The 21,368-nt window shown below is 41.1% G+C and overlaps 1 protein-coding gene across 1 annotated transcript in view; it reads left to right on the top strand.

Annotated features, from left to right (window-relative positions):
- BRCA1 (BRCA1 DNA repair associated) overlaps window positions 1–21,134 on the top strand; it is a 265,311-nt gene extending 244,177 nt beyond the window's left edge. The window contains exons 11-13 of the mRNA XM_089657153.1: window positions 5,954–6,027; window positions 13,716–13,767; window positions 19,452–21,134. Coding sequence (XP_089513279.1) covers window positions 5,954–6,027; window positions 13,716–13,767; window positions 19,452–19,552 — 227 coding nt within the window. The 3' untranslated portion in view covers window positions 19,553–21,134. The remainder of the gene's footprint in view (window positions 1–5,953; window positions 6,028–13,715; window positions 13,768–19,451) is intronic.
- Window positions 21,135–21,368: the final 234 nt, after the last annotated feature.

Here is a 21,368-nt window from a genome sequence, read left to right as displayed (position 1 = left end):
TTCTCCATCTACACCTCCTCCCTTGGCCAACTGATACACTCTCACGGCTTCAACTACCACCTCTATGCCGACGACATGCAAATCTATCTCTCGAACCCTCACCTCACCCCTTCAGTCTCCGTCCGAATCACTAGCTTACTGAACGACATATCAGATTGGATGTCGCTCCACTTCCTCAAACTGAAGCTCTCCAAAACCGAGTTCCTAGTCTTCCCCCCGGCCCGTGCACCCCCCCCCCCCCCCCACTGACTTATCCATCACATCCAACAATGCCACCATCAGGCCCACCCCGCAAGTCAGAGTACTTGTTGTCATTCTTGACTCCAATCTATCCTTCCAGCTCCAAGTCCAATCGCTAACAAACTCATGCAGACTCCACTTCCGCAACATCTCCAAAATACGCCCATTCCGAACTCCAGAAACCACTAAGCAACTCATCCACTCCCTCATCATATCACGACTTGATTATTGCAACTCCCTCCCCACTGGCCTGCCTCACCACAGGCTATCCCCGCTTCAGTCGATCCTGAATACAGCGGCCAGACTCATCCACCTTACCAACCGCCACCCCCCTCTGCCAATCCCTCCACTGGCTTCTGATTGCCAAACGGATCAAATTCAAAATGCTAACAATGATGTACAAAGCTGTTCATAACTCTGCCCCAAAGTACATTACTGACCTAATACCCAAATACCACCCAAAACGCACTCTCCGCTCCTCACAAGACCTCCTTCTCTCTAGTTCTCTGGTCTCCTCCTCCCATGCCTGCCTCCAGGACTTCTCCAGGGCATCACCCATCCTCTGGAACTCCCTACCCTAATCCATCAGACTATCACCTACTCTCCTCTCCTTTAGGCGCACCTTGAAAACCCACCTCTCCAGGGAAGCATACCCCGCCCGCTGTTAATTGCCGATCTCCTCCACTCTTCCTACCACTCCATCCCCCACAGCTTTTCCTCCCGTATTACTATCCCCTCCCTCCTAGATTGTAAGCTCCAAGGAGCAGGGCCCCTTGAACCCCTCATGTATCACATTGTATTGTTGTTGTACTGTCTCATGTATTGTCTCCCATTGTAATGTACAGCGCTGAGCGAACTGTTAGCGCTATATAAATACTGTATAATGATAATAATATGATCTCTGCCAGCTTACAAATAATTTCTGTACCAGTCATGTGTAATCAGTATCTAATGCTTCTCAGTCCACATGTAAATAATAGAGTAGAACACTCCTTGTCCTTGGTCCAGTGGCAGTCAGAACCATTCCTCACTTCCGCCAAGAATGTGGGCAGGCCCTTAACATCATCAGGGATAATGCAGGTAGAGAGATGACTGCTGATCCTGCATTCTAGATAAAGATGAAGGTCAGAATGGTGGCTGCCCAGCCAAAAAAAATAGGAGTGTCACTCACTGTTGTGAGTTCTTCCTGTCTGCTAGCCACCTCCTTCCAGAACTTCCTGGGTTCCCTGATATTTTGTCAGTGTCTGACTAAAAAATGAGTTTAGACATGGATTTATCTAAAAAAAGAAATATAAACAAACTAAATCTACTTTCTTTAATGTAATCTTTATTCAAAGTTTAACAAGTACAAAGCAATGAGAAAAAGAAACCATATGCCAGCATCAGAAGAGCCTGTAACATTCAATATTTTACAGATCGAAAACCATACCGGGGTGGCAGCCATAAAGCTTGTGTGCCGCCAGCTCTAGGTCATATAAAACACATGTCGCAAACATCGTGAAAACGAAATGGGGGTTGGGGGCATACATAGTTAGCTAGCAGAGGTTACAAGGAAAGAAAGAAAATGATGACATAAACACAATTAGTGCAAATAATGGCTGGCTAAACTAGTTGCTGGCAATGAGCACGTGTTTAAAACACTACCCATTACTCTCAATGGCCACTTTATCAGGTACACCTTGCTACTACCGGGATGAACCCCCTTTTTCCTTCAGAACTGCCTTAATTCTTCATAGCAAGGATTCAACAATGTGTTGGAAACATTCCTCAGAGATTTTGGTCCATATTGACATGATAGCATCATGCGGTTGCTGCAGATTTGTCGGCTGCACATCCATGAACTGTTGATATAAAGCAGGATGGATTTATGTTTGCGCCAAATTCTGACCCTACCATCTGAATATCTCAGCTGAAATCAAGACAGACTCATCAGACCAGGCAACATTTTTCCAATCTTCTATTGTCAAATTTATGTGAGCCTGTGCAAATTGTAGCCTCTGTTTCCTGTTCTTAACTGACAGGAGTGGCACCCAGTGTGGTCTTCTGCTGCTGTAGCCCATCTGCCTCAATGTTCAATGTGTTGTGCATTCAGAGATGGTATTCTGTGCATACCTTGGATGTAACAAGTATTTATTTGAGTTGCTGTTGACTTTCTATCATCTCGAACCAGTCTGCCTGTTCTCTGACCTCAATAAAGCATTTTCATCTGCACAACTGCTACTCACTGGATATTTTCTTTTTTTCGGACCATTCTCTGTAAACCTTGGAGATAGTTGTGCGTAAAAATCGCAGTAGATCAGCAGTTTTGAAAACACTCAGACCAGCCTGTCTGCTACCAGCAACCATGCCACAGTCAAAGTCACTTAAATCCCATTTCTCAATCTGTGTTACCAAGCAATTGAAAACGTGTACCTAATAAAGCGACTGGCAAGTGTATATTAACTGGTATAAAGAACACTAGTGTTGCTGTGGTCCTAATCAAGCAAGAGAAAAAAAAACACATGGAAAATCCTGCAAATGAAGAGCTAAAAAAAATTGGGTGTGAAAAGAAAAGGAGGGGAAACTTCATGTTGGTTGGTTCACCTGGACAAGTTGTTGAAATGTAGGGTCCGCTAGGGCTAACAAGAAAATGCCTAAGCTGGTGGAGACTGAGAACGATCCTGAAATGTGGAGTTGCCATGAGGCCAAGGTGGAATTGAAATGGTCTCGAGTGCCTTTACAGTCACCCTCTTGATCCAGTCCCACGACTGGGAACTTTTTGGCTCTTCCAATGAATAGGTATTAGATGTTTAGCAGTGTTGCGAAGATGAGGAAGAGCACTCCATTTGTAATGCAAAAGAGGGATGGTGGGGACATGGAGCAAGAAGTGCACCGGGGAGAAGAGAGATTGATATACAGTACAAGATCTCTGCTGTATGGTCTCGGATGTCCGCCCAGAAAGGCTAAATCATGGGAGAGTCCCACCACATGTGGAAGAATGTGCCTTGCCGTCCACAACTTCTCCAACAGAGGCCAGGGACAAACAGGTAAATCCTTGCTAAGGTCACCATCTCATTAATAGCTTATAGGTGTTGTTTAGTTATATTAGTTACTGTGTACAAATAAAAAGTGCGCTAATTATTCACAAAAAATGCAAGGATAAATAACAAAAATATAAATAAATTCATAAATATAAACATAAGTCCAGCCACCATAACAGTGATAGTCTAATATAAACTTAATGTCAATCTTGAAAACAAACACCCATGTGCAAATCTGACACTAGATAAAATGAATACACTCACCAGTGCTATATGCTGATTATATTATAAACCAGCATGATAGCATTTTGCTCTGGGAGCGATGATCTGCAGGATATCCCAGTAGAGGAACAGCAACCAATAGTGATCCAATCAGCACATATGGAACAGCTAGGCAGCACATATGGAACAGCTAAGCAGCAAATGATCTTCCAATAACATGGGCAAAGCTCGAGGAATAAGAAGAGATATGGTGGTGCAGTACGTTTAAAACCAGTAAAATGTTATTAGTAAAGTATTGCACTCACAAAGAAGGTGTCTAGCCGACACCAGCAATGACAGCCTCTATAATGCCACATCCACAAGGGAAAAACCAAGGGACGAACCTCCTGCACCGCGATCAACACAGCCGACAGCTGGGAGGAACGTTCCAACGTCACGTCCACTAGGCCAGTTCCAACGCGTTTTGTTTTGGTTAGAGGTGCTGCTTATTATTTGATTTATTTTGTATTTTCTGTGGCGCTTCTTATATCTGCTATATTAGTTACTGTGTTTTAGTTTCAACAGAACTAGAATGCATCAAGCCATATGGATGTCGTCGCAGTTGCTCCTCAGTAAACTCACAATGGAGGTCATGTTCCCATTCTCTTATATATACCTGCTTAGTGCTAGAGGTGGCTGGGGCAAGCAGCTTATAGAGAACTGAAATCATATGCGGAGCAGGACCCTCTGCAGCTTAAAGGCATTCAAAGGTTGTAATGGTAGACCTGGTACAAGTTGGGTGTTCCTGTGTAATGAAAAAGTGACGAAGCTGGCGGTACTGCCAAAAATCTAGAAATCTGGACGGAAGCTGTAAAACCGCCATCTGACGTAACCTAGTGAAGCTAGAGTGTTTCCTTCCAGAAAATAGGATAAGCTAAAATCTTGCACCCATGTTCCAAAAAGGGACAGGGCATCCCCAAAAGGGAACCACGGAAAGGGTGGGGAGGGGCGGCAATGATGAGTACCTATTCAGTCTGTCCCAGACTTTAAGAGCATGAATGGCTAGTAGAGATAACCACTCTGTGACCATTCACAGCTAGGCACTAGTATACAATGGATGGCATCATGAATGAAGCCATCCATGTATACAACTGTCATGTGACCTGCTGTGATTGGTCACAGCAGGTCACATGGTACCAGCAACGGGAGCCGGTACTCTGATCTGTCATCGGCCGTGTCCGAGGTGCACGGCCGCCGACAGATCGCACTGCTGCGCCGCTCTGCACTAGCGCAAACGGCGCATGTGCGGGAGCACGCCAAATGGCGTGCACCCAGAATGGAGGAGCACATCTGAAGCCGCCAAACGGCCATTGGCCGGGCGGCTAATGGTTAAGAATCTGCTGAAGCGCAACTGCCCTATAATAATTCTGTACATCAGGTATGCCCAGACCTGCCGTCTGCTTAGATCGTTTCAATATAGCCATGGGATGTCGCGGTTTCTTCCCACTCCAAAATTACTTTATTTAAGCAGACAATTTAATGTAATATACTAGCACTAAATTAAGCTGTTGACATTGCAAGGCATCCGACATTGCAAGGGATCACCTGGTTGCCGACTTCACCTTACCTTGGAGAATTCCAAGGTAAGGTGAAGTCAGCAACCAGGTGAGTATTAATAAAATCAATCTTTCTGCAATCCAAGGGAGTGCATACAGTACGTTCCAAAATAGAGCCAACTGAAATGTTTCAGACTAAGGCCCTGCGGACTGAAACATGTCAGTTGGCTCTATTTTGGAATGTAAAGTACTCATTTTGATTGAATAAAGATTGATTTTATTAATACTCACCTGATTGTCGACTTCACCTTGCCTTGGAGGACTTTTGTGTGCGGATTGGAGACCGCTTGTCAGGCATTATGAATGAAGACAGCCCTAGCCCAACCTATATCTGCAACTGGGTTGTAGTGCCAGTACTTTACCTGATTATCTGATACAGATGTTGTTAGAAGGACAGATACCTGTATCTCCTCAACAATTGTGGCTCTTGGGACATTTCTGGGATAACAAATACTTAAAGTGTATTTCCACTTTGTACTCCAATTTGAGAAGCCTCCACTGTGTTGTGTTCCTATTCACACAGCATACCTGAAAAATCTTTGAGATAATATCTCTTAGCTTTTAGATGTTTCTAAGGAAAATGTGTCACGGCTGATTACTAGCATTTCTCAGCTAGCTCAGCATCATCTGTCCTAATAGCTGGGGACTTGCTGAGCCAAGTTGTCATTAACATAAAATGGAGAAGCCCACCTCTCAAACCATTAACCTTTTGCTAAGACAGACCGTATTCAAATAAAAATCTATTTACAGCTACCCTATAAAAAGGAAATTTAAGATGTCGGGGTGGCAAATTGAATCACTTTAGAAGACAAATTGCATTACCAAAATATGTGGAACAGTATAATTTGCTAATCTTTTCCACATTCTTTATTGTAGCAAATCTGGAGTGGATGGTGTCCCTATGTGGAGCGTCCTTGGTAAAGGAACCTCAGATGTTTAAACATAAGGAGGTGAGTACATTAAGTACAGTCTACATTTTTGCAATGGAGATATTTTACAGTTTCCCTGCAGACACTACTTGCATTACAAAGAATTTACTTGTTACTTGCTCAAATACTATGCGTAGATGGTGTTATGTGCCTATGGTCTTTCTTTGGTAAAATAAAGGTACTGGTAGATTTTAGAAATCTGCATTGTATTCCACCTGTTATTTTGCTGTAGCCACCGGAAGTAAATCCAGTCTCAAGAGTTTGGTCTATTTGTACAATTGTTGTTTTTTCACGCAACAGTGTCTAAAGTTTGTGGAGCTTGTGGAATGATAATCCTGGTATTACATGTACTGATATAAAATATATGAAATAAAGCCAAAAAGACAAACTGATTTGTGGGTGATGGCTTCACCTGCTTTGTGCTGATGATATCCAGAAGGCAATGTCACCAGTTTTATGGCTATAAGACACTGTGAGGGTTATTTACTAAAACTGCGTGGTGCAAAATCTGGTGCAGCTCTGCATAGAAACCATCTCAAATCAGCTTCCAGGTTTAATTGTCAAAGCCTAATTAAACAAGCTACAAGTTGAAGCTGATTGGCTACGTTGAACAGCTGCACCAGATTTTGAGTGCACCATTCCCCCAATATGCCATGTATAGGTTCTGATGCATTACCCGTTCCACTAGCCTAAAGGCTTGGGTAAAGAACTAGAACTGTCAACACTCCAAAATAAACAGGAAGTGGAGTGTGAAGATAGGGGTGGGGGGGGGGGTGATTACCTAGTCATGCAAAGTGAAAGACTGAGGCCTTTCAAGTCCATCACATTCAATTCCTTTCTTTCAAATACCACCATTACAAATGTGTGTTTTCATTATAATTACTATACATGTGTCAGAAACATTCACACCTGTCCCATATGTTGTACTAAGAAACCCTATTGCTATCCATAGTTGCATAGTTAGTCTGGCTGAAAAAAAACAAAAGTCCATCCAGTTCAACCATTAGAAAAAAAAAAGTTATCCTATACCCACAGTTGATCCAGAGGAAGGTAAAAAACCCATCAAAGCATGATCTATTTTAACTCCTGCAGGAAAACAAATTCCTTCCTGACCCCCCAAGAGGCAATCGGATATTCCCTGGATAAACTTTACCTATAAATGTTAGTATCCAGTTATATTCTGTGTATCTATCTAAGAAAGAATCCAGGCTTTTTTTTAAGCAATCCATTGAGCTGGCCAGAACCAACTCTTGAGGGAGTCTATTCCACATTTTCATAGATTAAATTTCTTTTCCTCCAGACGTAAAGAGTTCCACCTTGTCCTCTGTGATGACCTCAGGGTGAATAGCTCTACACCGAGTTCACTATTTGAACCTCTGATGTCTTTATACATGTTGATCATACCCCCCTTAATCTCCTCTTCTCAAGAGAGAATTCAGTTCCTCTAATCTTTCCTCATAGCTGATCTCAGTTTGGTTGTCCTTCTCTGTACTTTCTCCAGTTCCCCAATGTTCTTTTTGTGAATTGGTGCCCAAAACTGAACTGCATATTCCAGATGAGGTTTACTAATGATTTGTACAGGGGTAAAATGAGATCTCTCTCTCTGGAGTCTATACCTCTTTTAATACAAGAGAGGATTTTGCTCGCTTCAGAAACCGCAGCTTGGCATCGCATGCCATTATTAGGCTTGTGATCTACCAGAACTCCCAGATCCTTCTCCATCATTGATTTCCCCAGTTGTACTTCCCGTAGTATGTATGGTGCATGCATATTCTTAGCCCCCAAGTATATAACCTTACATTTATCAACATTAAACCTCATTTGCCACATAGTTTCCTAATTAAACAGTGCATTGAGGTCAGTTTGTAAGTTGAAGACATCCTTTAAGAACGTTATTCCACTGCACAGCTTGGTGTCATCTGCAAAGACCAAAATGGTATTTTTAATCCCAGACCCTATATTGTTTATAAATATATTAAAAAGTAAGGGTCCCAACACTGAACCTTGGGGTACACCACTGATAACCCTAGAACATTCAGATATGAATCATTAACCACTACTCTTTGAATACGATCTTTTAGCCAGTTTTTTACCCATTTACATACAGATTTTTCCAAGCCCATAGACTTTACCTTACACATTAGCCATGTGTGGGGAACTGTGTCAAACGCTTTTGAAAAATCCAAGTATACCACATCCACTGCCACCCCTCTGTCCAAGGTTTTGCTCACCTTCTCATAAAAAGAAATCAGATTTGTTTGACAACTTCTGTCTTTCATGAATCCATGTTGTCTGTTGCTTAAAATATTTTTTTCCAGCAAGAACTCATCTATGTGGCCTTTTATTAAACTCTCCACTATCTTCCCAACTATAAAAGTTCAACTAACAGGTCTTACTTGGTAGAGATTTTGACCCATTATTAAATACTGGCACCACATTGGCCTTATGCCAATCCAGTGGTACTATGCCAGTCATTAGAGAGTCCCTAAAAATTAGAAACAATTGCTTTGAAATGACAGAGCTCAATTCTTTAAGAACCCGTGGGTGTATGCCATCCGGTCCAGGTGCTTATTCACTTTTATTCTGTCTAAATATTTTTGGATCATTTCAGTTGTGAGCCAATCTGGAGCTGTGTCAATACCATGCACATTATGGACAAGAGCTCCCCCATGCTCCTTTGTATACACAGAGCTGAAGAAGGTATTTAATAAATTTGCCTTCTTTGTCCCCAGTCACCCACTCTAGATTATTTTGTAAAGGGCCTACATGCTCAGACCGGACCTATTTACTATTGATATATTTGAAGAATTTTTGGGGATTTGTCGTGCTATCTTTTGCAATCTGTAGTGTGTTTTAAATTTTTGCGGCCTTTATTTCCTTTTTGCATATTCTGTTATATTCTTTGTAATGTTTAAATGATTATAGCGTTCCTTCATTTTTAGATTTAATAAAAGCTCTTTTCTTATTGTCTATAGCTTTTTAACTTTGGCCGTAAGCCACATAGATTTGATTTTAGCCTTTTAAGCTTGTTGCCCATGGGAATATATTTTGCAGTGTGTTCACATAGCCTTTTTGACAAACTCCAATTTCTGTGTTGTGTTCATTGATGCCAATATTCCCTCCCAGTCTTGGAGAGCAGCTCTCAGCCTTGGAAAATTAGCTCTCTTAAAATTGAGCGTTTTTATTTTTTCTGTATGTGCTTGCTGTTTACAGTTAACAATAAATGAAATCATGTTGTGGTCACTGCTACCCAGATGTTCTTTTATATGGGCATTTGTAATAAGCTTGTAATATCCGTTAAATATAATACTTTTTACATTCCCTGCAAAAAGGTAAAAAATGTCCCAGTGTTTGACCCTACCTTACCTTACCTCCTCACTTGATCCAGTGCTGTGCCTGTCTCTAGAGGTTCTCTCCTCTTTCCCTGCATTTACAGGACAGGGATGCAGCAGTCATTGGCTCCTGTTGCCATCAATCAAATCCTTTGAGCAGATAGCAGGGGTGGGGCCGAGCTGTGCTATTTGTTTCTATGCATGCACACAGCCCGGCTCAACAGCAAACCCGCACATGTGCCCTCATAGGAATCTGCTTCTTATGGTGGCGCACAAAGAAGAAAAGGAGCCAAGTGAGCCTGTGGGGGATCCCACAAATGTAGTCTCTGGGGTTTCGAGGGAAGTTATACATATTAACTAGCAGATATTTAACCTAAGAGACTAACTTGAGGTGCGCTAACGAGGGGGGCAATGGTTCAGATAGTGGATCTATAGGGAGCAGCATCAATTTTTCCCAATTAATGGCAAGCCCTGAGAATCTTCCAAAAACATCCACAGTTGCATCACCACTGGGAGAGAAGTCTGAGTGTGTGAAAGGAATAAAAGTACATCATCAGCGTATAAAGCAACCTTTTCCTCCATCGAACCTCTAACTAACCCAGAGATTTTTGAGGAATGGCGAAGCAGGCCAGCCAATGGCTGTGTGGCAAAGAGGAGGGGAGACAAAGAGTACTCCTGCCTAGTGCTTCTATATAGATTAAAAATCGAAGATTGCAAGCCATTAACTCAGGCTGTTAGGGCAGCATAGAGTAACCTCACCCATTTACAAAAGGCCAACTTGAAATTTTTCTAAAACAGTACAGCCATTCCACACTGTCTAATGCTTGTTTGGCATCTAGTGCTAAAAAAGCTCTATTTGACATATTATTCAGTGGAATCTACATATTAATATAGGCACACCTAATTTTCTCTGTGGTGGGTATATTGGGCATAAAGCCTGCCTGGTCGGGTTGTATAACATGAGAAATAATTTTACTGAGTCTATTTACAAGTACCTTTTGCTAAAATTTTGACATCAGAGGATAACAAATATCTTGATCTATATGAATCAGGATAAAGAGGATCCTTATCCTCCTTAGGAATAACCACTATTGCTGCCTCATGCATGGTCTCAGGGAACTCTCCAGCAATAAAAGCTTTATTCATCGGAAGCAATAAAGTGGGCAGCAGAACAGCCCCATACTATTTATACATTTTAATGGGGGTCCCAGGATCCTTATAATTAGAAAAGCTCATCACTGGCATTTCCAAGTCTTGCAGAGTAACAGAAACACTGGTTAATGGAATAACTCCTGAACAGAAGGATCATTGATTACTTAAAAAAAACACAATTTTGTAAAGCAGCATGGCTTTACTGGGTTCAGATCATGTCAGACTAATCTGACTGAATTCTTTGACTATATTACCAATGTTTTGGACCAGGGTGGTGCTGTGAACATAGCCTATCTTGATTTTAGCACAGCATTTGACACAGTTCCACATAATGATCTAATACAAAAGTTGTAGAAGCTAGGACTTAATCCTTGGGTGGTTCAGTGGGTATACAGTTGGCTAAAGGATAGATACCAGAGTGTGGTTGTAAATGGGGTTCATTGAGAAAAGAGACCTGTCACTAGTGGTGTACCCCAAGGCTCTGTATTAGGTCCTGTTCTATTTAATCTATATGGAAGTGATATAACTAAAGGTTTGTTGTGTAAGGTATGTATTTTTGCTGGTGACACAAAGGTGTTTAGTAGGGTTGACATCCATGGAGGTGTCTGTAACATGGAACATAATTTGGCATTGCTGGAAGATTGGTCAAAGCAGTGGAAACTGCAGTTCAGTGTTTCTTAATGTAAAATAATGCACCTAGGGAAAAAGAGTACATATTGGCGGTAGACTGTTGGCTATCACTACAAAGGAAAAATATTTAGGAATACTTATTTTATATGCTTGTATCATGAGCAAACAGTGGGGCCAGGCAGTGGGACTTCATGAACGTAATATGTACAGTCTGGAGGAAATAAGGGAAAAAGGAGACGTGACTGACCTTTAAATACATCAAGCGGGTGAATAAGCTTCAGGGGCTGGTATTTTCAATATGGAGCCTAGATCAAGAACATGAGGACATGACTTCAAATTAGCAGGAGGAAAGTTCAAAACTAATCTTAGAAAGTGATATTTTACTGAAAGAGTAGTTGAAGCAGTTGGGCAGAGGTAGTGAGTCAGTCAACAGTAAGTGGATTCAAACATGCCTGGGACAAACATACTGTAGATCTATACTCACTAGAGCTTTTATATTTGGACTTACTACAGTGCTGAAGAAATTTAAACTGCTGAAGGGTAATCCAGCATGCAAGCTTTCAACAAAGTCATGTGCAAGTTTAGACCACTTTGGTTTTTTTCAATGTGCTAATATTCTCTTTATGCAAGGGTCAGAGTTTAGGATGTGGATGCAAAGAAGCACTTCTGCACAATAAGACTAAAATTAGCCTAGTTATGCAGACATTTAATGCTTTTAGCTGTTTATTGGTGGATAGACCTTTCTTTGATACTAATGAGCACTACCCATTATCTCAATTGCCCACTGTTAAAACTTAGCTGCTTAGATGGCATTTTGCTTTAGCAATAAACATTTTTGATGCTTGTGCGCTCATCTTAGGAACTGATCTAGTTGCTTCAGAAAGGGCTGTTTATTACCATGTGATAGTAAAGCTACAATTACAGGTGCTGCCTCACCTTGTCAGGTGCTGCCTGGTGAGGCAGCACCTGTAATTGTAGCTTTACTATCACATGGTAACAAACAGCCCTTTCTGAAGCAACTAGATCAGTTCCTAAGATGAGCGCACAAGCATCAAAAATGTTTATTGCTAAAGCAAAATGCCATCTAAGCAGCTAAGTAAACATTGTTAAATCATTGTTAAATTGATGACTTGGCTCACTGGAGAGGTCTGTGAGGGGCTATAATTTATAATATTATATGTATACACACAGCAGTAAGACCCCACATCTTGTCCCTAAGGAGGTCAACAAATATTAGTGTTAGAATTATATGCAGGCATTCAGTATTGCCTTGGGATCTAAAGCAAATAAAGCAAGCGATCTGTTTAATTTAACAGTTTGCTTAAAATCTGGGCATTCCTGTAGAGGTCTTTAAACATTCTACACAAAGGGCCAGTTTACTGTCCTTCAGACTTTACGAGGGCCGGACTGTGGCCAGTGGGAGTAGAAAAGGTCCTGACTTCAGTGGGAAAGATATAATGCCCCATTGTTTGGTATCAATGGGGGGAATTCTGCCCCATCATTGATGTCATTGGACCCTATCATTTGTATCACTGGGAGGAATTGATGTCATTGGAAGGAGTTGTGTTCCCTTCACTGGTGCAAGGGGGGAGAATTATACACAATTGTTGGTATCAGTATTTGAAATAGTGCCCCAAGGGCCACATAAAAACAAGCAAAGGGCCGCATCTGGCAGTTTGAAGACCACTGCTGTAACGGAATGTGTCTATTTATATGGTTTAAGGGAATTATGCCGGTGAACGCCTAAAGGACACTTGCCTGCATGACAAAATATGTACAATGCAGTTGCTGACCTTGCCTTGAAATGCTACTTGCCTGGCTTTCTCTGGCATCAGTACCAGTTTATCCACATACTTAAAGCAAGCATGCAGCACAGCAGAGCGTCAGATGTGTGGTGGAATTCCCTACCTCTATACTTGTTTTAGATCAGTGATTCAGAAAGCCAAAGGGTCCACATGATAATTAGCGAAATCACATTTTCATTATAGGTCAGAAATTACAATCTACATTTTTCTCATAGCAGCTGTACTTTAATTGTGTCAGATTGTAATGTATCTTAGATATGCCAGAGAAAAGTAGGAATCATTTATAATCACTAACTCCCCAAGTGCCAGAAACAATATAAGGAAAGAACAGATAGCTGGTCTATAAAATAGCACTTTGTATGGCATAAGGTTTTTGAAGATTACTCAGTATGTGCTCGCATTTCTGCTGCTTCTATGGCCATGTACCGCTTTCCAATATTTATAACCATGTTACAGTCTCTGCAGTAATGTTGATATATGCTGTGTATATATTATTGTACTGAAATACTATGGCGACATACCCCTTTCTGACATTCAAAGCCATATTACATCCTCTGCAGTAATGTTGATATAAGAAGTGTTGCACATAATGTATATATTAATGTACTGTTTCTAAAGTTAGTTGGTTATGGTTATAGTCAGATTGTTACATGACTTGTGGACAAGAAGAACACCTGTAACACAAGAGGCCTGGTGTCATGTGCCTCACTATTTTCTTCCACTACATGCAGAGTCATTTTATTCACAGTTAAATAAAAAAAAATTGTAATTCTGTTTTTTTTCTCCATAGGGAACCACATCTCTGGTGGTCATGCAACCAGATGGGAAGTCAAACTACATGGGTAAGATCTATATGTAATGACAATTTAGCTGCAAGTATATTCTCCTATTTCTTATTCCTCTTATTTGACTTGTAGTTTGGTTTAAAGAAGGGGTACTGAATTAAAAGTCATAGTAGTCTGGTTAGTAAAATCATCTTCCAGCAGACGTCCGAATCCCATGTTTGTGATATGACTCATATCCTTCACATTATAGCACCCTCTCCTCATAGGCATCCCTATCTCTGCAGCTGGGGAATGCAGGCAAAATTGCACATGTTCCTGACCCTCAGAGGCATATGCCACACTTTAGTACATGCGTGCACCAAACCACATGGCCCTGCAGCACCATGCCACTTGGTGTTGTTTCATTTTAAAAAAAGGGTCAGGGGATTACTTTCCCCGCATTTCTCACTGGTAGTGCAGATCAATAAAATTATGGGCTGACCTAAATGCGCATGCACAGATCTAAACCAAGCCCCATATCACAGTCCTTACATCAGTGTCCGCAGTTCCCACTGCACATAAAAGTTCCCTCCCCTTCAGATCAAGATCCCCCTTCACAGTAGTGTTCTTATACCCCATTGACATCAACCCCCTCCAACAGTACTGTACTCAGCCCCCCCCCCCCACATTTCTGTCCTCAGCCCCCCTACATTACAATCCTCCGCACCCAATTACAGTACTCAGTCCCCTCCTCACCCCCCCCCCACATTGCTGTCCTCAGCCTCCCCCTCCTCATTACAGCACTCCGCTCCCCCACATTAATGTACTCAGCCCCCCCCTTTACAGTACTCACACCTCCTTCCCAAATACAGTACTCACACACCTCCTTCCCCAATACAGTACTCAGCCCCCACACACATTACAGTACTCATTCCACCTCCACCCCCTTCCCACATTACTGTTCTCAGTTTGCTCTCACACATTACCCTCCTTCATATGACTGATCTCAGCCCCCCGTTCACATCTCCCCTATCTTACACAGCTGGGAGTGTGGAAGATGCAGCAGGTCTAAATGGAGGGCAGGAGCTGCAAGCAGGTGATTAGTTGCTTGCACTGCCCTGCATTCTAGCAACCAATCACGTGCTTGTTTACCTTAGGCAGCTCCCACCCTCCCTCCAGAACTGTCCTGTCCCCCACTCTCAGCTCTGTGAAGATGACAGTGTTTACCGCTGGGAGAAGAACAGGCTCCTAAATGGTGCGACTGTTGCAGCCCGTATGGGACAGTAATTGGGTCCAGACCGCGGTCTGCTATTTAGTGATGCGTAGTCTAAAGGTACATGTACATGAGTTGCCATGTGACTTCCAACACAGTTGTACAAAAGTCTGTTTTTGCTTGAAGTTGAAGCAAGTGTGTGAGGTAATCAGCTGGACAGATTGATAAATTATTGTGAAATTGTCTCGTCTTTTCTGATTTAACAGTGATAAACCATTGGCAGGAAAGAGCATGAACCATCATGTAGTGCTTTATGAGCATACAAGCATGCTGTGTTCTTTGACTCCCGCTGCTGTCAATCATAACTAGTGAGGAGGCGGAGGGTCCGAGCCAAGCTCTGTGTGTCTCATACGTAAAAAACCTTCAGCATTTAGAACTACTTTAAGTTGCTCTGGTTTTTCATAAAGCAGACAATTTTCAAATGTCTTTCTGTGAGGCCACCAGAATTTCTAAAAATCAGGAATTACTGCACTTGCATAGTGCCGTTTCTGGCCCAAAGAGTGAAAGAAAACGTCCAAATTTGCACTACTCACTAAAACCGGAATGGGAGGACATTTTCCAATGGGGACACTAGTTCTGGTGACTACCAGTAATTTCTTCTCACTTCTTGTTGTGGCTATGGGGCTGGAAGTGAAGTGAAAGCTCTCCACCCCCCAACAAGCTATCTAAAATGGGGAAAAAAGTTTTGCTTTCAGGTCTGCGGAAAGCTTGCTGATATAAAAGAAGAGTGTTTGAACTCCTACTGTATGTATCTCCTTTTGTGAAATAATAAACCTATATTGTGTGTCTTCACATTTTATTATTATTGTAGGCCATTTTTGCATGCTTATTCCTGCTAAAAATCATCTCAGGTGGAAGAAGGTAGGAGCACTTACAGGGCCAGGGTAGAGCACACAGACAGTTGCTATGAAACACCTCTGGGATTTTTCTTTTTTTGACCAATAAAAGTTGTGTGTAGAAGTCTGGAATTCTGCATTACGTTTACACCTCAATCTTAAAAATAAATAATATAAATAAAAAGGTTCACAGTAGGTAATGCATTTTCTGCATGCATGCGCAACTTATTTCTTTGGCCATTACGTAAAGTGTATTTATCCCTAACGGCAATTAGGATATTTCTTGTAGTGTTGTTTAATGTAAATTGTAATAGCCTGTTATATTTTGTGCAATAGGAAACACATTCAGCTATTTTGAAGCAATAAACAGAGTTGGTTAGAATCCGCTTCTGTGAAAGTCTGTTCCACATTTTCACAACTAAAACTACTTAAAGGATAAGTTCACCTTTGGTAATGTTACATGTTCCACCTATTTTATTAATGGGATCTATGAATGAATGAACTACAAGTCCCGGCATCCTTTGTGGCTGAAAGCTTATGAGTTTTCCTTGTGGCTTCACAGCCGGATTCCTACTGCGCATGTGCAAAGCTCGCTGCATTTTGTGAATGGTCCCACAGACACTTCACAGGTCCCAGAAGGCTGAGGGGGAAGGGGGGGGGGACTTCTGGCTCAGATTGCTGCGGTGGTCTGACCCAGAAGTGGTAGCGGGTGCCTGTCAAAACCTCGTACATGCTTCACCTAACCCCCCCCCCCAAAAAAAAAAAAAGTATTGAAAAAAATGTTCCCCCTAAATTTTAATTATAATTTAATTTATTTATTCTCAAAACCCAAGAAATTAAAAATATATGTACAGTGGGGCATAAAAGTATTTAGTCAGCCACCAATTGTGTAATTTCTCCCACTTAAAAAGATGAGAGAGGCCTGTAATTGGCATCATAGGTAGACCTCAACTATGAGAGACAAAATGAGAAAAAAAATCCAAACAATCACATTGGCTGATTTGGAAAGAATTTATTTGCAAATTGTAGGTGACCAAATACTTATTTTCCACCATAAACAAGCCAGATTTCTGGCTCTCGCAGACCTGTACCTTCTTCTTTAAGAGGCTCCTCTGTCCTGCACTCATTACCTGTATCAATGGCACCTATTTGAACTTGTTATCAGTATAAAAGACACCTGTCCACAACTTTATACAGTCACACTCCAAACTCGACTATGGTGAAGACCAAAGAGCTGTCGAAGGACACCAGAAACAAAATTGTAGACCTGCACCAGGCTGGGAAGACTGAATCTGCAATAGGCAAGCAGCTTGGTGTGAACAAATCAACTGTGGGAGCAATAATTAGAAAATGGAAGACATACAAGACCACTGATAATCTCCCTCGATCTGGGGCTCCACAAAAGATCTCACCCCGTGGGGTCAAAATGATCACAAGAACAGTGAGCAAAAATCCCAGGACCACACGGGGGGACCTAGTGAATGACCTGCAGAGAGCTGGGACCAACGTAACAAAGGCTACCATCAGTAACACACTACGCCGCCAGGGACTGAGATCCTGCAGTGCAAGACGTGTCCCCCTGCTTAAGCCAGTACATGTCTGGGCCCGTCTGAAGTTTGCTAGAGAGCATTTGGATGATCCAGAAGAGGATTGGGAGAATGTCATATGGTCAGATGAAACCAAAATAGAACTGTTTGGTAGAAACACAACTTGGAGGAGAGAGAATGCTGAGTTGCATCCAAAGAACACCATACCTACTGTGAAGCATGGGGGTGGCAACATCATGCTTTGGGGCTGTTTCTCCGCAAAGGGACCAGGACGACTGATCCATGTACAGGACAGAATGAATGGGGCCATGTATTGTGAGATTTTGAGTGCAAACCTCCTTCCATCAGCAAGAGCATTGAAGATGAAACGTGGCTGGATCTTCCAACATGTGACAATGATCCCAAACATACTGCCCGAGCAATGAAGCAATGGCTTCGTAAGAAGCATTTCAAGGTCCTGGAGTGGCCTAGCCAGTCTCCAGATCTCAACCCCATAGAAAACCTTTGGAGGGAGTTGAAAGTCCGTGTTGCCCAGCGACAGCCCCAAAACATCACTGCTCTAGAGGAGATCTGCTTGGAGGAATGGGCCAACATACCAGCAACAGTGTGTGCCAACCTTCTGAAGACTTACAGGAGACGTTTGTTATATATCCTTTGTTGGCAGTGACAGAGGTCAAAGTATTGAGATGAACTTTTGATACTAACCAAATACTTATTTTCCACCATAATTTGCAAATAAATTCTTTCCAAATCAGCCAATGTGATTGTCTGGATTTTTTTTTCTCATTTTGTCTCTCATAGTTGAGGTCTACCTATGATGCCAATTACAGGCCTCTCTCATCTTTTTAAGTGGGAGAACTTGCACAATTGGTGGCTGACTAAATACTTTTTTGCCCCACTGTATCTGAATTTGCTACCAAATAAACACTCTGTCCTGCAAAAACCATGTTAGAGTATACATCGCTAAAATAAAAAAAACGATCTGGGATTCCAGGTGATTTTAGTTCGCTTTACAATTCTACTGCATTACAAAAAACTCACACAAATGTGATATTGACCAGCAGATGGTGCTGAATATGTTTTGATGGAAAATTATGAGAGTGCACAAATTAATTAAATGTTGCACTGGGAAAAATTACAGAAACGTGCAAGGTTTTCAATATTTTTGACTACTTATTCTCAATAAAATCTAAGGCTGTAATAATTATGTATATGAAACCTGTCACTAAAATTATGCTTTTGTTGGAAATGTTGTATTTAGAGAATATGTCCACCCAACATTTCATATTCCTGATATAAACGCCTGCTGTACTGTGTACAAGTATGAAAAAGTATCCTCTCTTCTTTGTATTTGTATTGCTTCCTATGTGTGAAATCTCTGGTGTTCCTGCCAGTCCCTTTGCTTTCCTATTGAAAACTGATCACACTAGGCATAAGAGCAGCGTGTGGTCAGTTCTCTAGGTGTCCTGGGAACTCCTCCAATGATCATACTTCTGCTGTCAACCCCCCAAAATCCCCATGCACAGCCTTTTACTGGAAAGAACAGTGTGCTGTGGTTTCTGCTACCCCAGCTCTTATGTAATTTGAATGGGTTTTTTTACAATGTGAGAGTTTATAATCACTTTACTGGTTTTTCCCAGTTTTCTGCCAGGTATTCTTAGAAATTGGGGTTCAGAGTCTAAGTTATACTTCCTGGCAAAAATCTTGAGTGGTCTACTTTTCTAAATATTAATTTTGGGGTTGTTTCTGGGGTCCTGGCACTCCTAACCCACTGTAAATACAGTTTTTGGTACCACAAAATGAACATGGCAGTTTTCAGCCATTAAAAGCCAGAAAGTACACCATTGTTTCTGGGCTCTGCCATGTTCCCTCTAAACAACTAAGACATACATATGTGATGGTCTTATGTACAGGAGTGGTAGTATTTTTTCACATCATAATTTACTAATATACATAAGAAATGGAAACAATCTTTGGTATCACATGAGTTTACTCATGTTTTATACGATAACCTATGGCCTTGCTATTTTGCCATAGTTACAGGGTAGAAGGTCATTTAATCTTTAGCAGTGCAATTTTAATATTTCGAAAATTGATGTTTTACAGCTATGCAGAAGCGGTACCATACTCTGGTTGTCACACGCGAATGGGTACTGGACAGTGTATCAAGCTATAAACTCCAGACATTCGACAGTTACCTTGTTTGAAAGATGCCAGTGAAGACAATGCCAGTGAAGACAATTTTCATATAATAATGAACCACCATTTGTGTCTTCAAGTGCATAACTTCAAGTAAACCTGTCAAAAACCTTTATGCTAAAATACTGCAATTTTTCAAATTGTGAGACCTGCAGATACTCAGTTTTATAATCCATAAAATGGATAGCAAGCCATCCTATGCAAAAGAAACCTCAGTGTGTCAGGCATAGGCTTCACATTTCACTTCAACTCTGTTCTTTGTACTTTACTTTTTAGGCATATGACATTTACATATACAGTGTAGGCTCTCTCCCTTTTAAACTTTGTGATAATATGTATCAAATCAGACTAGTGCACTGTTAAAGTGATTGGAAATGTGTTTAAAAAAAAATATAATAATGTTCTACTTACCTGCTCTGTGCTGTGTTGTTTTGCACAGAGCACACATGATCCTCTTCTTTTTGGGACCCCTACCGGAGGTGTAATTGACAGCAGCAGGATCCAATGGCTCCTGCTTCTGTGTGAGCCAATGAGCAGAGAGCGAGATCCAGGAGAGCCACCTCTTTTATGCACGTTACTGGATCGAGATGGGACTCTGGTAAGTATAAGGAGGGTCAGGCTTTTTACCTGGATGCATAGAATGCATTTAGGTTAATAACTTGCTGTTAGAACCACTTGAAGGATAAGCCTGCAGGGATTTTTACTTGTTCAGGCAAATCTAGTAATTCATACTGGCCAGTAAAAAAAACATCCTTTATTGTTCTGAATGATGTAAAAGATTGATGTATTGCAGGTTACTATGAGTAACTCTCTTAAAAATGCTATGCCCCAAAATAGGATTTTCAAATTAGTTATATCAAAGGATTTTTACTTGTATTGGGTGTGTTGCTCCTTCCTGCAGATTTTAATGCTATGGATCATGAGGCTGCATTCTGGTTTTGTAAATGGTGTTTATAATATGTTACTGTACAGTTTGAATGATTTGTAAAACTACCGTAAAATAAATACTTGAAATGCTACTGTTTAGTTTGTTATTACATGACTTGAATTTAAAAAAAAAAAAAAAACACAATCACAGCTTTATGATGTATTTCAAACCATTCAGAGTGCATCTATACAATAGCTAACACAAAGGACAGTAAAATGTTGTTGCCAACAACAGTCGGAACATGCATATTTGAAATGGTAGTTTAAAAGGTATTTATGAACCTAGATTAAACTGATGCTACTTTCCTAATAGGACATTACCAGTAGTTCATCATCATTACCTTGTGTTGTTTCAGAGTCCTCCCCTACTGTCTGTTACTCTTTTATGCTTGTTTCACACCTATTACCTATATTATCAATAAATGTGAAAACCCTGGTTGTTTGAAGATGAGAAAAACTTTGCTTGATTTTGTGAATTTCAGTTCCTGCCATTACTTTTAGATTATGGAGCCAAAGATTGCAATGGATCTAGTATAACACAAGCATACATATCATGTACATATATCACCTGTCTTTATGATAGTACTGTTTACTGTCTTAATCACATTGGCTGTTGTGTTGCCTCTCTAATAAACTTAAATTGTATTTAATCCACACAAAACAGCTCCTTGACAGTTGTGAAGTTTGTTGTAATACATTTTATAAGCATTGTGTATCAGAGGTGTAAAATTGCATGTCTGTGCTGTCCTTATCAGCTGGGATGTTCTTTTCATTTTCTCAGCTGCCCTGATAAAGGGACACCATCCGTCTCGTCAACAAACATGCAGGCGTGTAGCAGAGATACAGCGGTGACATTTCCTTTTGTATGTGACATTTTTAGGCTGAAAAAAATTATTT

Source organism: Staurois parvus, unplaced genomic scaffold, assembly GCF_062004578.1.
Source record: "Staurois parvus isolate SC_StPar_1 unplaced genomic scaffold, SC_StPar_1.0 ptg000971l, whole genome shotgun sequence".
Taxonomy (NCBI): domain Eukaryota; kingdom Metazoa; phylum Chordata; class Amphibia; order Anura; family Ranidae; genus Staurois; species Staurois parvus.
This window is presented reverse-complemented; position numbering and strand designations above follow the sequence as displayed.